This window comes from Limanda limanda, chromosome 7, assembly GCF_963576545.1.
Source record: "Limanda limanda chromosome 7, fLimLim1.1, whole genome shotgun sequence".
Classification (NCBI taxonomy): domain Eukaryota; kingdom Metazoa; phylum Chordata; class Actinopteri; order Pleuronectiformes; family Pleuronectidae; genus Limanda; species Limanda limanda.
The window spans coordinates 16,923,520-16,937,436 of NC_083642.1; the positions used below are offsets into that span (position 1 = coordinate 16,923,520).

The following is a 13,917-nucleotide window of genomic DNA, read 5'->3' on the forward strand; positions in this document are numbered from 1 at the left end:
CTGTGTAGGGGTCATTTCCTACAAGGAGCTTGAGATTGCAATAGAAAGGAAATCAGTAGTTAAAGCATGAAATACTGAACACGGTAAACAGAAGAAAAAACGACCTCCTCTGCAACACCCAAATGACCTCAATCTTCCTTTGGAGAGTATTTCTAAAATATATATATATATATATATATATATAACTTGAACATTTATGGCTTCTCCTTCCTAATAGTTTTTCCAGCTGATTTTTTTTTTTTTTTTTTCAAATTGCTGTCTTCTAAAAGGTGACCCTTTCACCCCTGCCTGCAATTGTCTAACACTAAATTGTACGGTAATGTGCCGCTGATATATGACCGCCTCAAAACTACATAATTCCTGGAGTCATTGTTTCAGAGAGGAAGCCTGCAATGTAAATACAGTAACTGAGAAAGCATGTGTGGGGGGCAGGGGGTGCATTGTGATCCGTAAACTCCTTCAAATTGTATATCCTCTAATGATTCCACAGCTTTGCAAAAGAAAATGAAAACAGGATTTTATGTTGCACCAGCGTTATTTACATAATGCCGGCAATGGCTCACACATGATTGTGCTTGGCTTTATGGCCGAGGGAAAATTAAGGGGCTCGTTCTCATTGTTGTAGAAAGTGAATTGAATCTTTAAGATAGAACTTTGTTACCTCTGATATTGTACATTTCTCTGTGTTCGGATGGTGTGTCCGTAGCTCGGCCTGGTCTATTATCTTACTCACAGTGCAGCTGAGTTCAAATTCAATACAACTAAGAGGAAATGTCTCCTCTGTTATTTGGCATTTATCAGTTTCCACAGAGCCTCAACTGACAAAGCTGAGACTCTGCTTAATAAAAATCTGAACACAAGTGAACAACTTTTTTTTAATTTATCATAAATACTGTGTAACTCAGGGCCACCTCTTCCTTCTCCAACTCCTACGAACCTGATAAAGATCTGGCCTTGATTTTGAGTCTGGAAAATGCTGTTGGAAGGTGAACTTTGGTGGCTCTGGAAATCAAGTGAAAGGTAACAGAGTTTCTGCCCTAAAAAGGCAGCTCTGGATCTGGAATGCCACAGGCAGCTGTTCCTGCCTCATCAGAGGACATGTTATAAAGATAGCCCCACTTGGGTTGAAATAATGCCACCCATTCCTGCCCCGAAGCACACTCTATCATGCTCTATTGTTCAGGGAGGCCCGGTGGGAAAAAACGCTCAGCCTGTGTAGTATGTCTTGTGAAGTAAAGACATGTAAAACACAGGAACTACAACATTTGTTTGAATGATGTACCTGTGTCGCTGTCTTGGTTAGATCAGCAGTAAAAGACAGCAGAGTGTAAACAGCTTACACACACACACACACGTTGTGTTATTTTGCTGTTAATAAAATGATTATTACGACGTTTATTGAACCGAATCCTGCTGAATTGCCGACGTGAGAACAAGGTCCAAAAAGCTCAAAAGTGCTCAGCGGTCAGAGCATTCTGACAGCTGTAACGCTGAGCAGCCCCCCACTCAGTGGCAAGACCACAGCCTCTTGAGGTGAGAGTGAAGATAACATTTCACGGTGTCTGTATAGCGCTGTCATGTGAAGGATTATGTAGCCGTGTATCTGCTGCTTGTAGTACCGTAGGGGGTCTGATACCTATCTGCCTGTGGTTTCAGCTGCCTGCACCTTTTTTTTCTCCTTTTTTTCCCACCACTGCGTTTACGTCAGAGCTGACCGAAGAGGTGTGACTTAGAAAGATATGTACAGTATCTCAGTGTGTCCTTGTAGTCTTGTGCTGTTTTTGTTAAGTGTTCTTGTATGTTATTAATAGCAGCGGTCGCTGTTGTTCTATGGCAGTTTGTTTTTCCATTGTGATGTTTTAAATCAGTACAAGTTACTGACGTGGAAAAGCAGCTTCAAAGCTGCTTCTGGTGATACTCAAAGCATTTCTGCGCCTCATGTGGAGGGAGTTACGTTTTTTCTCAAACTGTAACCGATTTGGTTTCACTATTGTAATGTGTATTTTGTTATTTTTTGTTTGTTTCTAACAGCTGAAAGGAGTTTATGCACTGAAACGACCTCAGGAAAACCCAAGATGGCCGCCAAAAGAAAAGGTGGCCTAAAACTCAACGCTATCTGTGCCAAGCTGAGCCGCCAGGTGGTGTTCGACAGCAGCTCCCAGAATGCAGAGGGAGACCAGAGTGTAGCAGAAAACAGCGAGCGTGGCAGTTCCCACGACGACGACAATGAGACCAACTTCCCCGAGAGCCTGAGCCTAAATCAGAGCCTAGAGGAGGACCAGAAGAGACGCGAGGCCATCGAGAAGTGGGTCAACGGCGAGTACGGCGACGAGCCGCCGGCTCCCGAGGACGAGCAGGAGCGCGAAATCAAAGTCAGCAATGACGAAGACGGCCCTCCCGAGGGCGTGTACATGTTACAGCCCAAAGGCTGCAGCGACGATGAAGACAATGCAGAGGAGGCGGAGCCTGTGGCCGGGTCTCAAGATGGCAGTTACCATGACGACAAAGAAGGTGAAGACAGGCCTCCAAAAGACAACGCCTTCGTGCCACCGAGCGAGGCCCCGAGTCGCCAAGCACCGTTCTCCTCTCCAGGTACGTTCTGCCCCTCTGTCCTCCCTCTCATGGAGACTTCTTATACATCTTAAACCAACACCACCTCTGCCCTTTAAAACATTTCACTCCATAGCATCAAGGCTTAGATTAAAGGGTGGGTGACATTGTCACCTCCACTAAAGCTTTAGTGAATTCAGAGTCACATTCTACAGTTAAAGTATGAATAGCCAGAACCCTAAAGACAGATTCAACTCCTAGACATGGAGGGGGGGAAATCAGTAACTTGTCAGTGTGTGGTTAACTGTATGAGGAAATTCATAAATGGAGCGCGCTTACAACATAAGGCTGTTTATGTATTCTCCCAGCAGCTGTGGGCCAACAGCGCATGGCCGGGCCAGGCTAAGCTTCACATTACACCCAGGATTACATATTGACTCTTTGATTTTTCCCTAAGCTCACTAAACTTAGCCACTGCTTCAAGCTCCTCTATTACATGGAGCCGTAGTCTGCCCTGGAGGGGTTTGTTGTTTTTTTCCACAGTTGTCAAATCCAAGAGATCAATCGTCAAATAAAGTCAGTAACATAGAAGTTATCCTGCAGTGCCATATCAACCTTTAAGCACGTTACCAACAACAGCTCCACGTATTTATGATTAACACACATTAACGTGTTTTGATACATTTCTCATATGGGCTCTCGTAAATGAGTCATTGACTGTTCAATTGTAAATTTATGATGTTACCTCGCAATAATTCACTGATTATCAAAGAGATAACATCGGCAGAAACAGTCATCTGAGGTAGCAAGAAAATGCGTTAGCAGCACAAACAATCTTTTAAGAAAGCGCCCTTTACTGTTATACACTTTGTGACCCTTGAAACTGCACGCACACACACTATGGGAGAGATTGGCCTTTGTGTAGCAGAAGTTAAAACAGAGCTGTAAAAAGGAGAAAAAAAAAAAAGTATACTCGGTTATATGAATAGATAAAGCCTGTTTTTTCACAGGCAACAAGAGAGGGGGGGGGGGGTGGAAATAGCAATTTGCAGGCGAGACCGGTTGTTGTGGTACAAAAACAAGTTTTGTTTCGTGCTTGCTCACATCAGTTTAACAGTTTTTTTTTTCTGGTCTTTCATCTAGGTTTAGGTATGTACCTCAGAGTCATGTACACAAGCTCTTTTTGTTTGCATTTTTCTTCTTGTTTTCAACGACCGTGCACCAGCAGCTCCGGCCACACACACTCTCTCACACACTCTCACACACACACTCTCACACACACACACACACACACACACACACACACACACACACACACACACACAAGCAAGGGCAGGGGCTTCTCAGAAAATGAAGCGCGTTTCATTTCAAAGGCAAATGAAAAAGGTTTTTGTGGTTTTAATTAGTCATTTTGTGTGTTTGTCATGGCCCTAAAAAAACAAAAAAACTGTCTGTTAATATGTATTACTGTAGCAGGCCTCCACCTCTGTCTTCCCTGTCTCCTTTACTACTTCGCATCTCACTACAAAGCCAGAGTTTGCAGACTGCAGGGAGAGCATCCTGCATAAGTTGTTGCAAATCTTATCTCTTTAGTCTGTGTGTTTTTTTTCAGAGTTGCTCTTTGTTGATTGTAACTAGGGCATCTATATTGCCACGTTTTTGCTCAGCTCACAATTAAAACATCCCCCCCCCCCTGTCTCTCTCTCTCTCTCTTTCTCTCTCTCTCTCTCTCTCTCGCCGCTGTCTTTCAAAGGCTGATGCGGAGTGCACATAATTATGCATATAAACATAGTGGCTTAATTATCTCTCACAACATCAGTGACAATGTAATTAACAAACATTGCAAGATCAATGAGAGAAACTGCGACCTTCAAAACATTTAACTCCTCACATTGAGGCATCGCACGGATTTCCTATCAGTGCAAAACCCCAGAATACTTTTCCTAGATAATTTAGATGTCGCATTAGAGCCCTCATAAGCCAGTCAATGGGGAAAAAAGCCAATGAATACAAACTATGAAAGCAATGACAGAGATGCTCATAGAGATGGATCAAACAGGCTTGACCATGACTTCCATTTGCAATTCTGGGTTCACTGTAAAAGGTTATTGTTCATTTCAAGCTATTTCAAAGCGCTCGCTCTATTTACTGCCCGTTAATTAACTAACCAAACAGCAAGGAAGTTCGAGGCTCTGTACAGTTTTGTGCATGTGTCAAATTAATCCAAACAAATGCCCATGATATTATTTATTCAAGCCAACTATTTATCAGCACACCACTGTTCATTTTAACAAAACACACTCAAACTAATTCGCCAACTTGAGCACAAATTGCTTATTAAAAATTAATTTAAATGACTGTACCTTATGAAAATAACACAGTGCAGAAACTTTCCCTGACTGAACTCCACTGAAAACGCAGCAGATTATAAAAAGTCCAAATAGTTTACATTGTGCTTGTGTGGCTCAAAGCAGACCCCTTTAGAGGGTATTCAAAGTCTAGATTAGTCCATATATAGCAGCTAGCATGCAGCTTTATCATCAGCGACACCTCTGCCTCTCAGTCCTGTGAGTAGAGAAGCGATGCCATGTGGATGGCCATGTTTGGTCAGCCAAAAGGAGATATAATGCCCATCTGTTATCATATCTGCGCAGGAAAATGTGGCCTAATTGCCTCAAATATAGACAAGGCAGGTCTGTGTGGTGTGTCGGATTTTGCTGGCCTGAAGTGTCAAGATTAGGAGCCACTTGTTTGTAGATCTTCCAGTGGCACCAGACAGAGCACGGTCAGACGAGCTGGGGATATTTATTTATTTATTTATTAACTCGCAGTTTCCTGCTCGGTGTCACATGACATCAGCCAGAAAGGGCTTGAGTAGAAAACTCATTTACATGGTGCTTCAGAAAGGTTATCTCCTGTTGGTCCCAGTCATAATCCCTTCATGTCCAATCGTTTGCCTTTCATTGATAGCTGTCACACGATGTCACATGAAGGAATAAAGAGACTCAGATATTTTTTTTTTGGCAGAAGGTGGTGATGAAACCCGCAGCAAAGAGAATATGAGAAAAGGGATGTCAGAGCTCCCATGACAGAAACCACCATCTCTCTGAAACAATTAGCAATTGGCCCTGTAACTGAAACAAGAGAGGTTTTCTGTAATTAACACATTTTGCTATAATGATAGTGTAATGAACTGTGAGATTTGTTATGTTGGTAATGGCATTGATCTCCAAATATTACTATGATATTTTAAAATGGGTGTCTATCCAACAATATTTATTCGACACCTTTTCCCTTTCCAGTCCTTCTTCCTCACTCAGTAAAGTGTAGTTTCAACTTTCTGACCCAGTAGTGGTGTTGGCTGCTCAGCCTTAACTTTAGAGCTATATGATATACTGTGACCTGAGATGTCCTTATAAATACAGTAGCAGTAAACTCCAACCAAGCACTGAAGTCATCAACACCTAAATCAAATGTGAGGAATGTATAGCTGAATGCTTTTCAATGAACATGCCCAGATGTATCTCTAACAACATTTGATGCCATGTGCTCTTATCATTTTACAAGCTTAGGAAAGATTAAAAACGACTTTAACTCTAGAATAGGGTGAACCCCGCATCAAATACTTCTATATGTAGACACAGTGTGTCACTCTGTGGTTTCAGTGCATGTAAAAACATGTACAAACTTCCTCTCAAATACCTCATGCATTTCTCTTAAATTTTTCATGCCCTTTCGATCCACCAGCTCCTCTTTCATACTGATCCACTGAGCAGAGGAGCAACCCCAACGTGGTGAATGGAAAATTTGGGGATTATTTTACATGCTGCGCAGGAGACGTGAAAAGCAGGACCCAGCGACTGATTTAGCAATAACTGAGAAATCTGAGACAAGAGCAGAGATATTTGTGTATTAATTACCCGGACGGTTGGTGATATTACCTCTCGCCAGCTCATGTGTTTCTGTGGTCATGAAAAAAACCAATAAGATTTTAGTATTTGGACCTTGATCCTGTGCCTGTGCCAGTGATGAGTTAAGATGGCCAAAGGCTTTAAATGACTATCATCTATCATCTTTCCTTTCATTACTAGCATGTCTGTTTTCTGAGATCCTGCATAACATGCAAACTGACACAGAGAGAGATTTTTTGAATTAAGCCGGATCAGCAAACACAACCGAGAAAAGCAGCCTCACAGGTCCACCCTGTCTCTTTCTGTCTTTGTTCCTCTCTCATATACCCTTCCCCTTGTCTTTTACCCCTCGCTATTCTTCTTTATGCACAGCTTTGTCCCTCCGCTGCTTTCAGCGCAAATCATTTTTCCCTTTTCCCCACTCTCTGACCCCTTGCACTAACCTGGATGAAAGTTAATGGGCCAGAATTAATCTCCACATAATGCAATTAAACTATACATTGACTATACAGTATTTCGCTATGTCCTTGGGGAAGTTGTCCAATTTAATGGACTCTTAAAATGAAAGTGATGTTTCAGTTCACAAATGTGTAAAAAGAGGAAAAGATTCATTCTGTTCACTTTTGAAGGTGACACAATAATCACATTATTTTAAAACACCTTACACTAAGCTTCATGGAGGATTAAATGGAACACACTTGCCACGTGTCATTATGTCTCTGCTGATAGTGATAGTTTTGTCTTTGTAATAATATTCAGCATCAGTCTGCACATAAAAAATTTGCTGAAAGTCTTTTTTTCAAAGGCTATGTAAAAAAGTCGTTTCTTCATTATCAATTTGTTGCTGTGTCTTTGCCAAAATGGTAAGGTGAGCTAGCGTCTCTTCCAAGCTATTTCGTCAGATTGTCAACTTCAATGATATCTGATCCCAAACAAAATGCAAAGTTGTCAAACAAAGGCGAGCATCAGTCAATATGTAGCAAGAGGGAAGCATTTGGTAGACCATGTTTGTATAAGCTGTATTAGCATTTATTACTGTGATAAGACTTTATTTATTAATACCAGACAGAACCGACTTGATGGGCATCAGGACTGAAGTTAAGTTTAGCTATCTTCCTTTTTTTTTCACCAGGAGAGGCGTCTGCCCTGCGAGACTATGCAGCCAACACCATGAATGAGTTTTTGGGAATGTTCGGTTATGATGACCAGCAGGTAAGGGATGAGCTGACCAAGAAGATCAGCTTTGAGAAGCTCAAAGCTGCTACCTCAAACCCATCATCCCTCAGCAGTGAAGAGGCCTCACGGCGTGCTCGCTTCTCCAAGTACGAAGAGTACATTCGCAAGCTAAAAGCAGGCGAGACCTTACCTTGGCCTGTGCATGCTCCCCCACCCAAACCAGACGACCTCAACTCAAAACTGGCCCAAGACAAGAGTGCTACCATGCTCCAGACCTCGGGGTGCCACCCAGGGGCCGAGGCACAGATCTACCCCTCCAGCCTGGACCACAAACAGCCAGGAGCACTCCAACTGGGAACACCTCAGCCAGCCAACCCCTCTCACATGCAGAACATGACACCCCGATCCTCCAAGTACGACTTCTTTATTCAGAAGCTGAAGATGGGGGAGAGTCTGCAGCAGCAGAATGGTAATGCTTACAAGCGACCCTCCAAATACGACCTGGAGAACGTCAAGTTCCTGCACCTCTTCAAGCCCGGCGAGGGCAGTCCTGACATGGGCGGTGCCATCGCCTTTAAAACAGGCAAAGTGGGCCGCCCCTCGAAGTATGACATCAGAACAATTCAGAAACTGATGCCAGGAAATCCTGAGGCCTCGCTGATGCCCAATGTCCTCGCTACAGCACCAGGAAACCCAGGAGCTCCTGGTGTTCCCACTGTAGGTGCAGCCGGGGCCAGCATCACTCCAGGGCTCACAATCGACCAGACCGGCCAAATAAGCTTCAACGCCACCGACTACCTAAAGTCCAGCTTTTCCAAGACTGACTCCATCACCACTGGCACTGTGTCCTCTGTTAAGTAAGTCTGATCAAACATTGTCATATAACACTAGAAAGCAAAGACAAGGCTTTTATTTAGTTTGAATACATCTGCATCAAAAACACAAATTGAAAATACTGTGCGCCTGTGCAAAGGTTGAAGCCTGTGAGCAATTTCTGGGCCTTGCCACTGATAGTGGATATTCCAAGTTTTAGAACTGTATCACAGTACTAAAATCGGTCTAATATGTTGGAGATTGCATTAAATCTGTAGATGGACTGGTCAAATAAGTGTGCTGTACAAAAAAATTAAAAATAGCAGAATTTCTCACAGCACCAAAATGGGGGTTATATGTTTAAGCTGGTAATTTTTGGGGAAACGTTACCCATTTTATACTTTATATGAACTTAATATGCATCCCTTCTAATGACGACATGCATCCCATTTACTTATTCACCAAAATATTAAAATCTGATAATAAATCATTTAACCTGTCATTAAAATTCTAATTTAAAGTTTAATGGTGGTTTGAAAAGATTTCAAGCTCAGAGGTCTGTCTTCCTCACACCGATAGTCTCTCAGTGGAACACCTTGGAGCTAATGTGGAGCTCACATACACTTAACTGCTACTGTGAGTCAGTTAGCCCAACGCAAAGGTAATTGCTATCTTTACAGCAGCCAACAGGAACGTTGTGTGAAATAGCGCATAGCGCCCAATAGATCCACGACATGATGAGTTGCGAAGGCACATGAAGTGTTTACTCGCTGTAGCACTCCATGGAGACTGATTTAGCACAGTCATCGCAAAGTGACTGACTTCTTTCGTTTGGCTAGGGTGTAACAACTCTCCCTTTAATTACTTTGGAGCCATGACTAACCTCCCGGCGAGTCACAGGGGCCGACTCAACACTGCCTGACGAGTGCACTTTAAAGGAAGCAAACGAGGGGTTTGGGGAACTAGCCTACAGTTGTGTGCACTACCAGTAGGAAACAGCTCCCAGAGTCTGTTTGATTGGTTTTGACCTTGTCTCTAGTTAGTCAAGACCTATCAAAGACACTGTTCAGGAGCCCTCCGGCACCTCTCCCTCAGGCTTTGGCCTTTGTCAGGTTGGGGCTCAACGGAGCTGCAAGCCTGGCTAACTAAACCAGTCTGTTGCTTGTATACGGGGAGAAGAGGGGGTGCTAGGGAGAGTGTCTGGCAGCACATCCTCCCCTCTGGGCCAGATTAACCTCAGGTCATCCCCCGTGTGGAGCTGCTCACATGGAGCTAAATGCCATCCCTGAGAGGGAGCAAGCAGAACGAATAACTGTATTATGACATCTACACACAGTACTGCTACAGGCTTCATGAAGGCAGTCACATTACAGGTGACGAAAAGCACACAACAATTCCCAGCATGTCTCTCTAATACAAATTTGATCGAGCTGAAACTGGTACTGAGTCAATTAGCTGGATCCATATGCTTTTCAGGCTTCAGTGTTGTCTTACATCTTTAGTCCAGACTGATTGGAGACAACTTGACATCAGCACTAGAGGCAAGGTCCATAGAGAATATCAGAAAAGACCTTTTCAGAGCATTTCTTCCACATCCCCATTATCCAGTTTTGCATACGAGCACTCACCAAAATACCCCCATAAAAGATTAATGTCCTTTGCTCCTGCATTTTGCCTTTCATTGGTTGGGAGACCATGCATCAAAGTGTGCACCTTAAATCCCTGATTCATACGGCACATGAAAACGCTGTTATGACACAAGAAAATGTATATTGATAGTCCAAAGTTTGGGAGCGGCCTGTAAGTAAATAGTGTGTCAGTTTGTTTTTATTAACAACAGGCAGCCCAACCTCGCCATTAATCCTGTCTCTTTTGTGTTTTCTGTTGCATTAGGAATGGCCTGCCACCAGATAAACCCGCCAGCGAAGACATCAACCTCTACCAGAAATATATCGCAAGGTATGCAAATCCCTCAATGTGCTACACCAATGAAAAAACATACCAAACAGCGATGGGCCTTTTTTTTTATGTACTGATGGTGCGTTTTATTAAGTGATGTAACTCGATCTTAGGCTGGTATGAAAATGTTCGGTGCGCACTAAATTAATTAAGAAAAGACTCCAATTTATGTGCTGAGAGGAAGTAGAAGGATAAGAGGTAATGAAAGAGAAATGGTTTGACGGCAGCGTACAGTGTCTGGTTGAATAAATGCTCACAGTGTGTATAACACTAAAACACGAGGAGAACATAAATCTGTACTTTTAGCTCTGACTGACAGAGAGGATATGAGCTCAGACCAGGTTCCTCTTTAGTTCTGCCATTTATTGTTGAAACACGTGAGGGACTGACTGATCTAAAAAGTCTGTCTTCCACACCATCGGAGATCCAAGCCTCAGGGGAGGAGAGGTATCTGTGGTTTCTATGGACACAGAACAATGTCCCTCATTCTGGATTAATTTTGAGCAGACACTAGAAAGGTGATTATCACTTGTTTGTTTATTCCGTTTAAAAAGAAAGAAAACAGCATTTGAAAAGCCAAAGTGGCTTTGGCATTAATGATTACTTCTCCAAGCCATAACATGAAGGGCACAAATCAAAGCCCTGGCACTGACAGACACACATCCTCTTCTCCGCACACACTCACACACACACACACAAAACCTCTTCCTTGGACTGATTACATTTTGCAAGAAGATTTAATTAAGGAATTTTTAATGAGGCTTCTGCTGGCACTGCCAAGAACTGTTTTGATATTTGCGCTGCATAATGCATAAAATTTGTCTAAACATCTCGGCAGTTGATGCACGGGGAGGCTGCAGATAAGCCCAGATACAGTTTCAATTTCCGTGTTGGGGTTGGGGAAAAAAAAGAGAAAGGAAAGAAGAGGAGGGGAAAAAAAAATGGGAAAGGAGGGCTCATAAAAAGGGCAAATGTAACGCAGAGAGGGGAGCTAGAAGCGGGGGATGGTCCTCCTCGGAGCTGGGGCTAATGAGTGCACACTAATACTAAAAACCAGCTTTGTGAATGTGTTCGCACCTAGTCCTTGAGAAAAGAGGGGGAAAAAAGTTCTTCATCTCCTCACCACACTACAGTTTGATGTTTTAAAGAGCTTCCCTGGTAGTGTTTAGTTGCAGTTTTCACTCTTTAAATGCTTTCATGCACCCACTATTGCCTCGGCACTTTGATCTGTGTATCTCTATTGTAACTGGAGATGCGCTGCAATCTCTGTATCGTGGCGATATTAATATTTAATCTGCTGCTGAATAGCAGCGGCCCATTAGGCCCCCTGACGCGGCAAGTGGGAATTGTCCAGAGGCAAAGTGATACAGCTGGGCAATGAGCAGAGGGGTGGGCCACAGTCTCAGGAGGATACGGGGGGGCTTTGTGTGTTCATAAGTGTAAATGTGTGTGTCTGCATGTATATAGAGGTGTATAGAAATCTCTACTGTGTGAGCATATGTTGGTTTTATTGCGTACACCTTGTGCGTCTTGGTTTGACTGGTTTGATACTTTTTCTAAAAGATTCATCAAACCCTTCGGAGTCCCTTCTGGTTCCATCGCTTCCACACACACACAAGGACACAGCCAACTTAAAAAGTGTAGTGGATATACCGTTCAATTAGCTTAATGAACTCAGCAAAGTGATCTGTAAATGCAGCTCTGGGATAATCCTTACAAGGAAAAACAGAAAGAGAGATGGAAAAAATATATTACTTAGCCTCCTTTCCCCCTCTCCTCTCCTCTCCACTCGCAGATGGAGTTCTTGGCAGCCGCAATTCAAATGTTTATTTGTGTGTTTTCACTGGTAATTGAAGGATTTTAACAGTCATCATCGTCAGTCTTAGTATCACAACTGTAAAAGTGGTTGTACTGTAGCAGGCAGCAGCTTTTTTTTTCACTGGTGCCAGACTAAAATCAGATTTTTGGATTCCAGGAGAAAGGGTGGCAAAGGTTTCAGGATGAAAAGTAAACGGAGATGTTCCCACATCTCAAGATACCTGACTCCCTTCCTCTCAGAGTGAAACTGTGGTTAACCTGAAATAACTGTGCATTGATTTGACAAGGGTTTTCACAGCGCAGAGAAATAAAGTAGTTATGGGGCGTGTGAATGTGTGTCAAGGGAAAAGGTTTCAGTGTAATAAGTGTCTCTTACGGCTGCTTTGGAAATAAATGGAGCTAATTTGGCTGAAATTGGTGTGACAGAGGGGTAAATTGTTGCAGCAGTGTGGAAAGCAGGAGTCACTTTGAAGGTGAGACGAGCAAAATGTCTTTGAAAACTCCTTGGCTTGTTTTTTTATTTTTGTGTGCTGTTCTTGGAATTTCAAATAATTTCTTCGCTAATCATTCTTCATTTTCTGTCAATTATGTTTGAATCGCACTGATATCTTTCTGCGCCGCTTTATCGTTCAACCTTTTTCATCCCCGTGACTCTGCTCTCTGTGCGATAAGCTCTCGTGCGTTCCCAGGTTTTGAAGCAGTTTTGATTTTGACTTCTGTGCCGCCGCCAAAATGTACACAACTGTTTAAATGTGTCCTGTAACTTGATTTTTCAGGTTCTCCGGAAGTCAACACTGCGGGCACGTCCACTGTGCCTACCAGTACAGGGAGCATTACCACTGCATGGACCCTGAGTGTAACTACCAGGTGAGCGTGAGTAATTTATCACTTTTTTGAGCATCACCTAAACACACTTTTAACATTTGCTTCTGTATGCTGGGAAAAAATCCGACAAATGTAGTTTGGTTTCACGTTCATATCTCACTAAAGGTTGAAACCAGGTAGTGTATCGCATGATTTATTTATATCGAGGTTAGGCTGGGTGACTTAAAGCAAAACATCCCCTCCTTTTTCAGGACACGACTAAGGGGATGTGGTGATCCCAGGATAGACAAACAGGATAATGTGTCATCTTTTTAATAGGCGTCACACCCAGCCAAAGTTTACAAAGATGAAAAGTTTGTTGGCCTATGGTCTGCCGAACAGGCTACGGGTGTTTACACTTGTTCAGTTTGCAGGTGTTTTCCAAGCACAGTTGGTCTTTGACGGTTGCCCTTTCATCACGAGGTTTGATTGTCAATATGCTTGAAATATGGCTCTTTTTTTTAATCTATGTGTTCTTTTTTTTATAAAGACATCTGCCAATGACTGGGGGCCTGCCTTTAATCCCCTTTTCACGTTATTAATCTTCCTGGTCCCTGGAGTTGTCATGTATAGCACAGGAAGGAGAAAAAAAACTAAACACAAAGCAGATCATATTACAAGGCCTTGTGTTTGCTGTAGCATATGGCCTGAGAGAGTTAGACAAACACGGGTAGATTTGTCAAAGACATCAAAAATCCATGCGCAGCCAGTGCTGTGTGTGTTTCCCGTCCTTTATTCTCTACAGTTTTTCTGTATTAAGCCATCTTCAGCCGTAATCTCCTTTTTCTGCTCCTGATCAAGAGAGATTACCGCTCGATAAACATTG

The 13,917-nt window shown here is 42.9% G+C and overlaps 1 protein-coding gene across 1 annotated transcript in view; it reads left to right on the top strand.

Moving 5' to 3' along the window:
• Positions 1–13,917, top strand: part of casz1 (castor zinc finger 1) — a 44,176-nt gene that overhangs the window by 12,025 nt on the left and 18,234 nt on the right. Inside the window, exons 2-5 of the mRNA XM_061075377.1 lie at positions 2,032–2,592; positions 7,594–8,494; positions 10,344–10,409; positions 13,004–13,100. Of these exons, the coding sequence (XP_060931360.1) occupies positions 2,032–2,592; positions 7,594–8,494; positions 10,344–10,409; positions 13,004–13,100 (1,625 nt within the window). The remainder of the gene's footprint in view (positions 1–2,031; positions 2,593–7,593; positions 8,495–10,343; positions 10,410–13,003; positions 13,101–13,917) is intronic.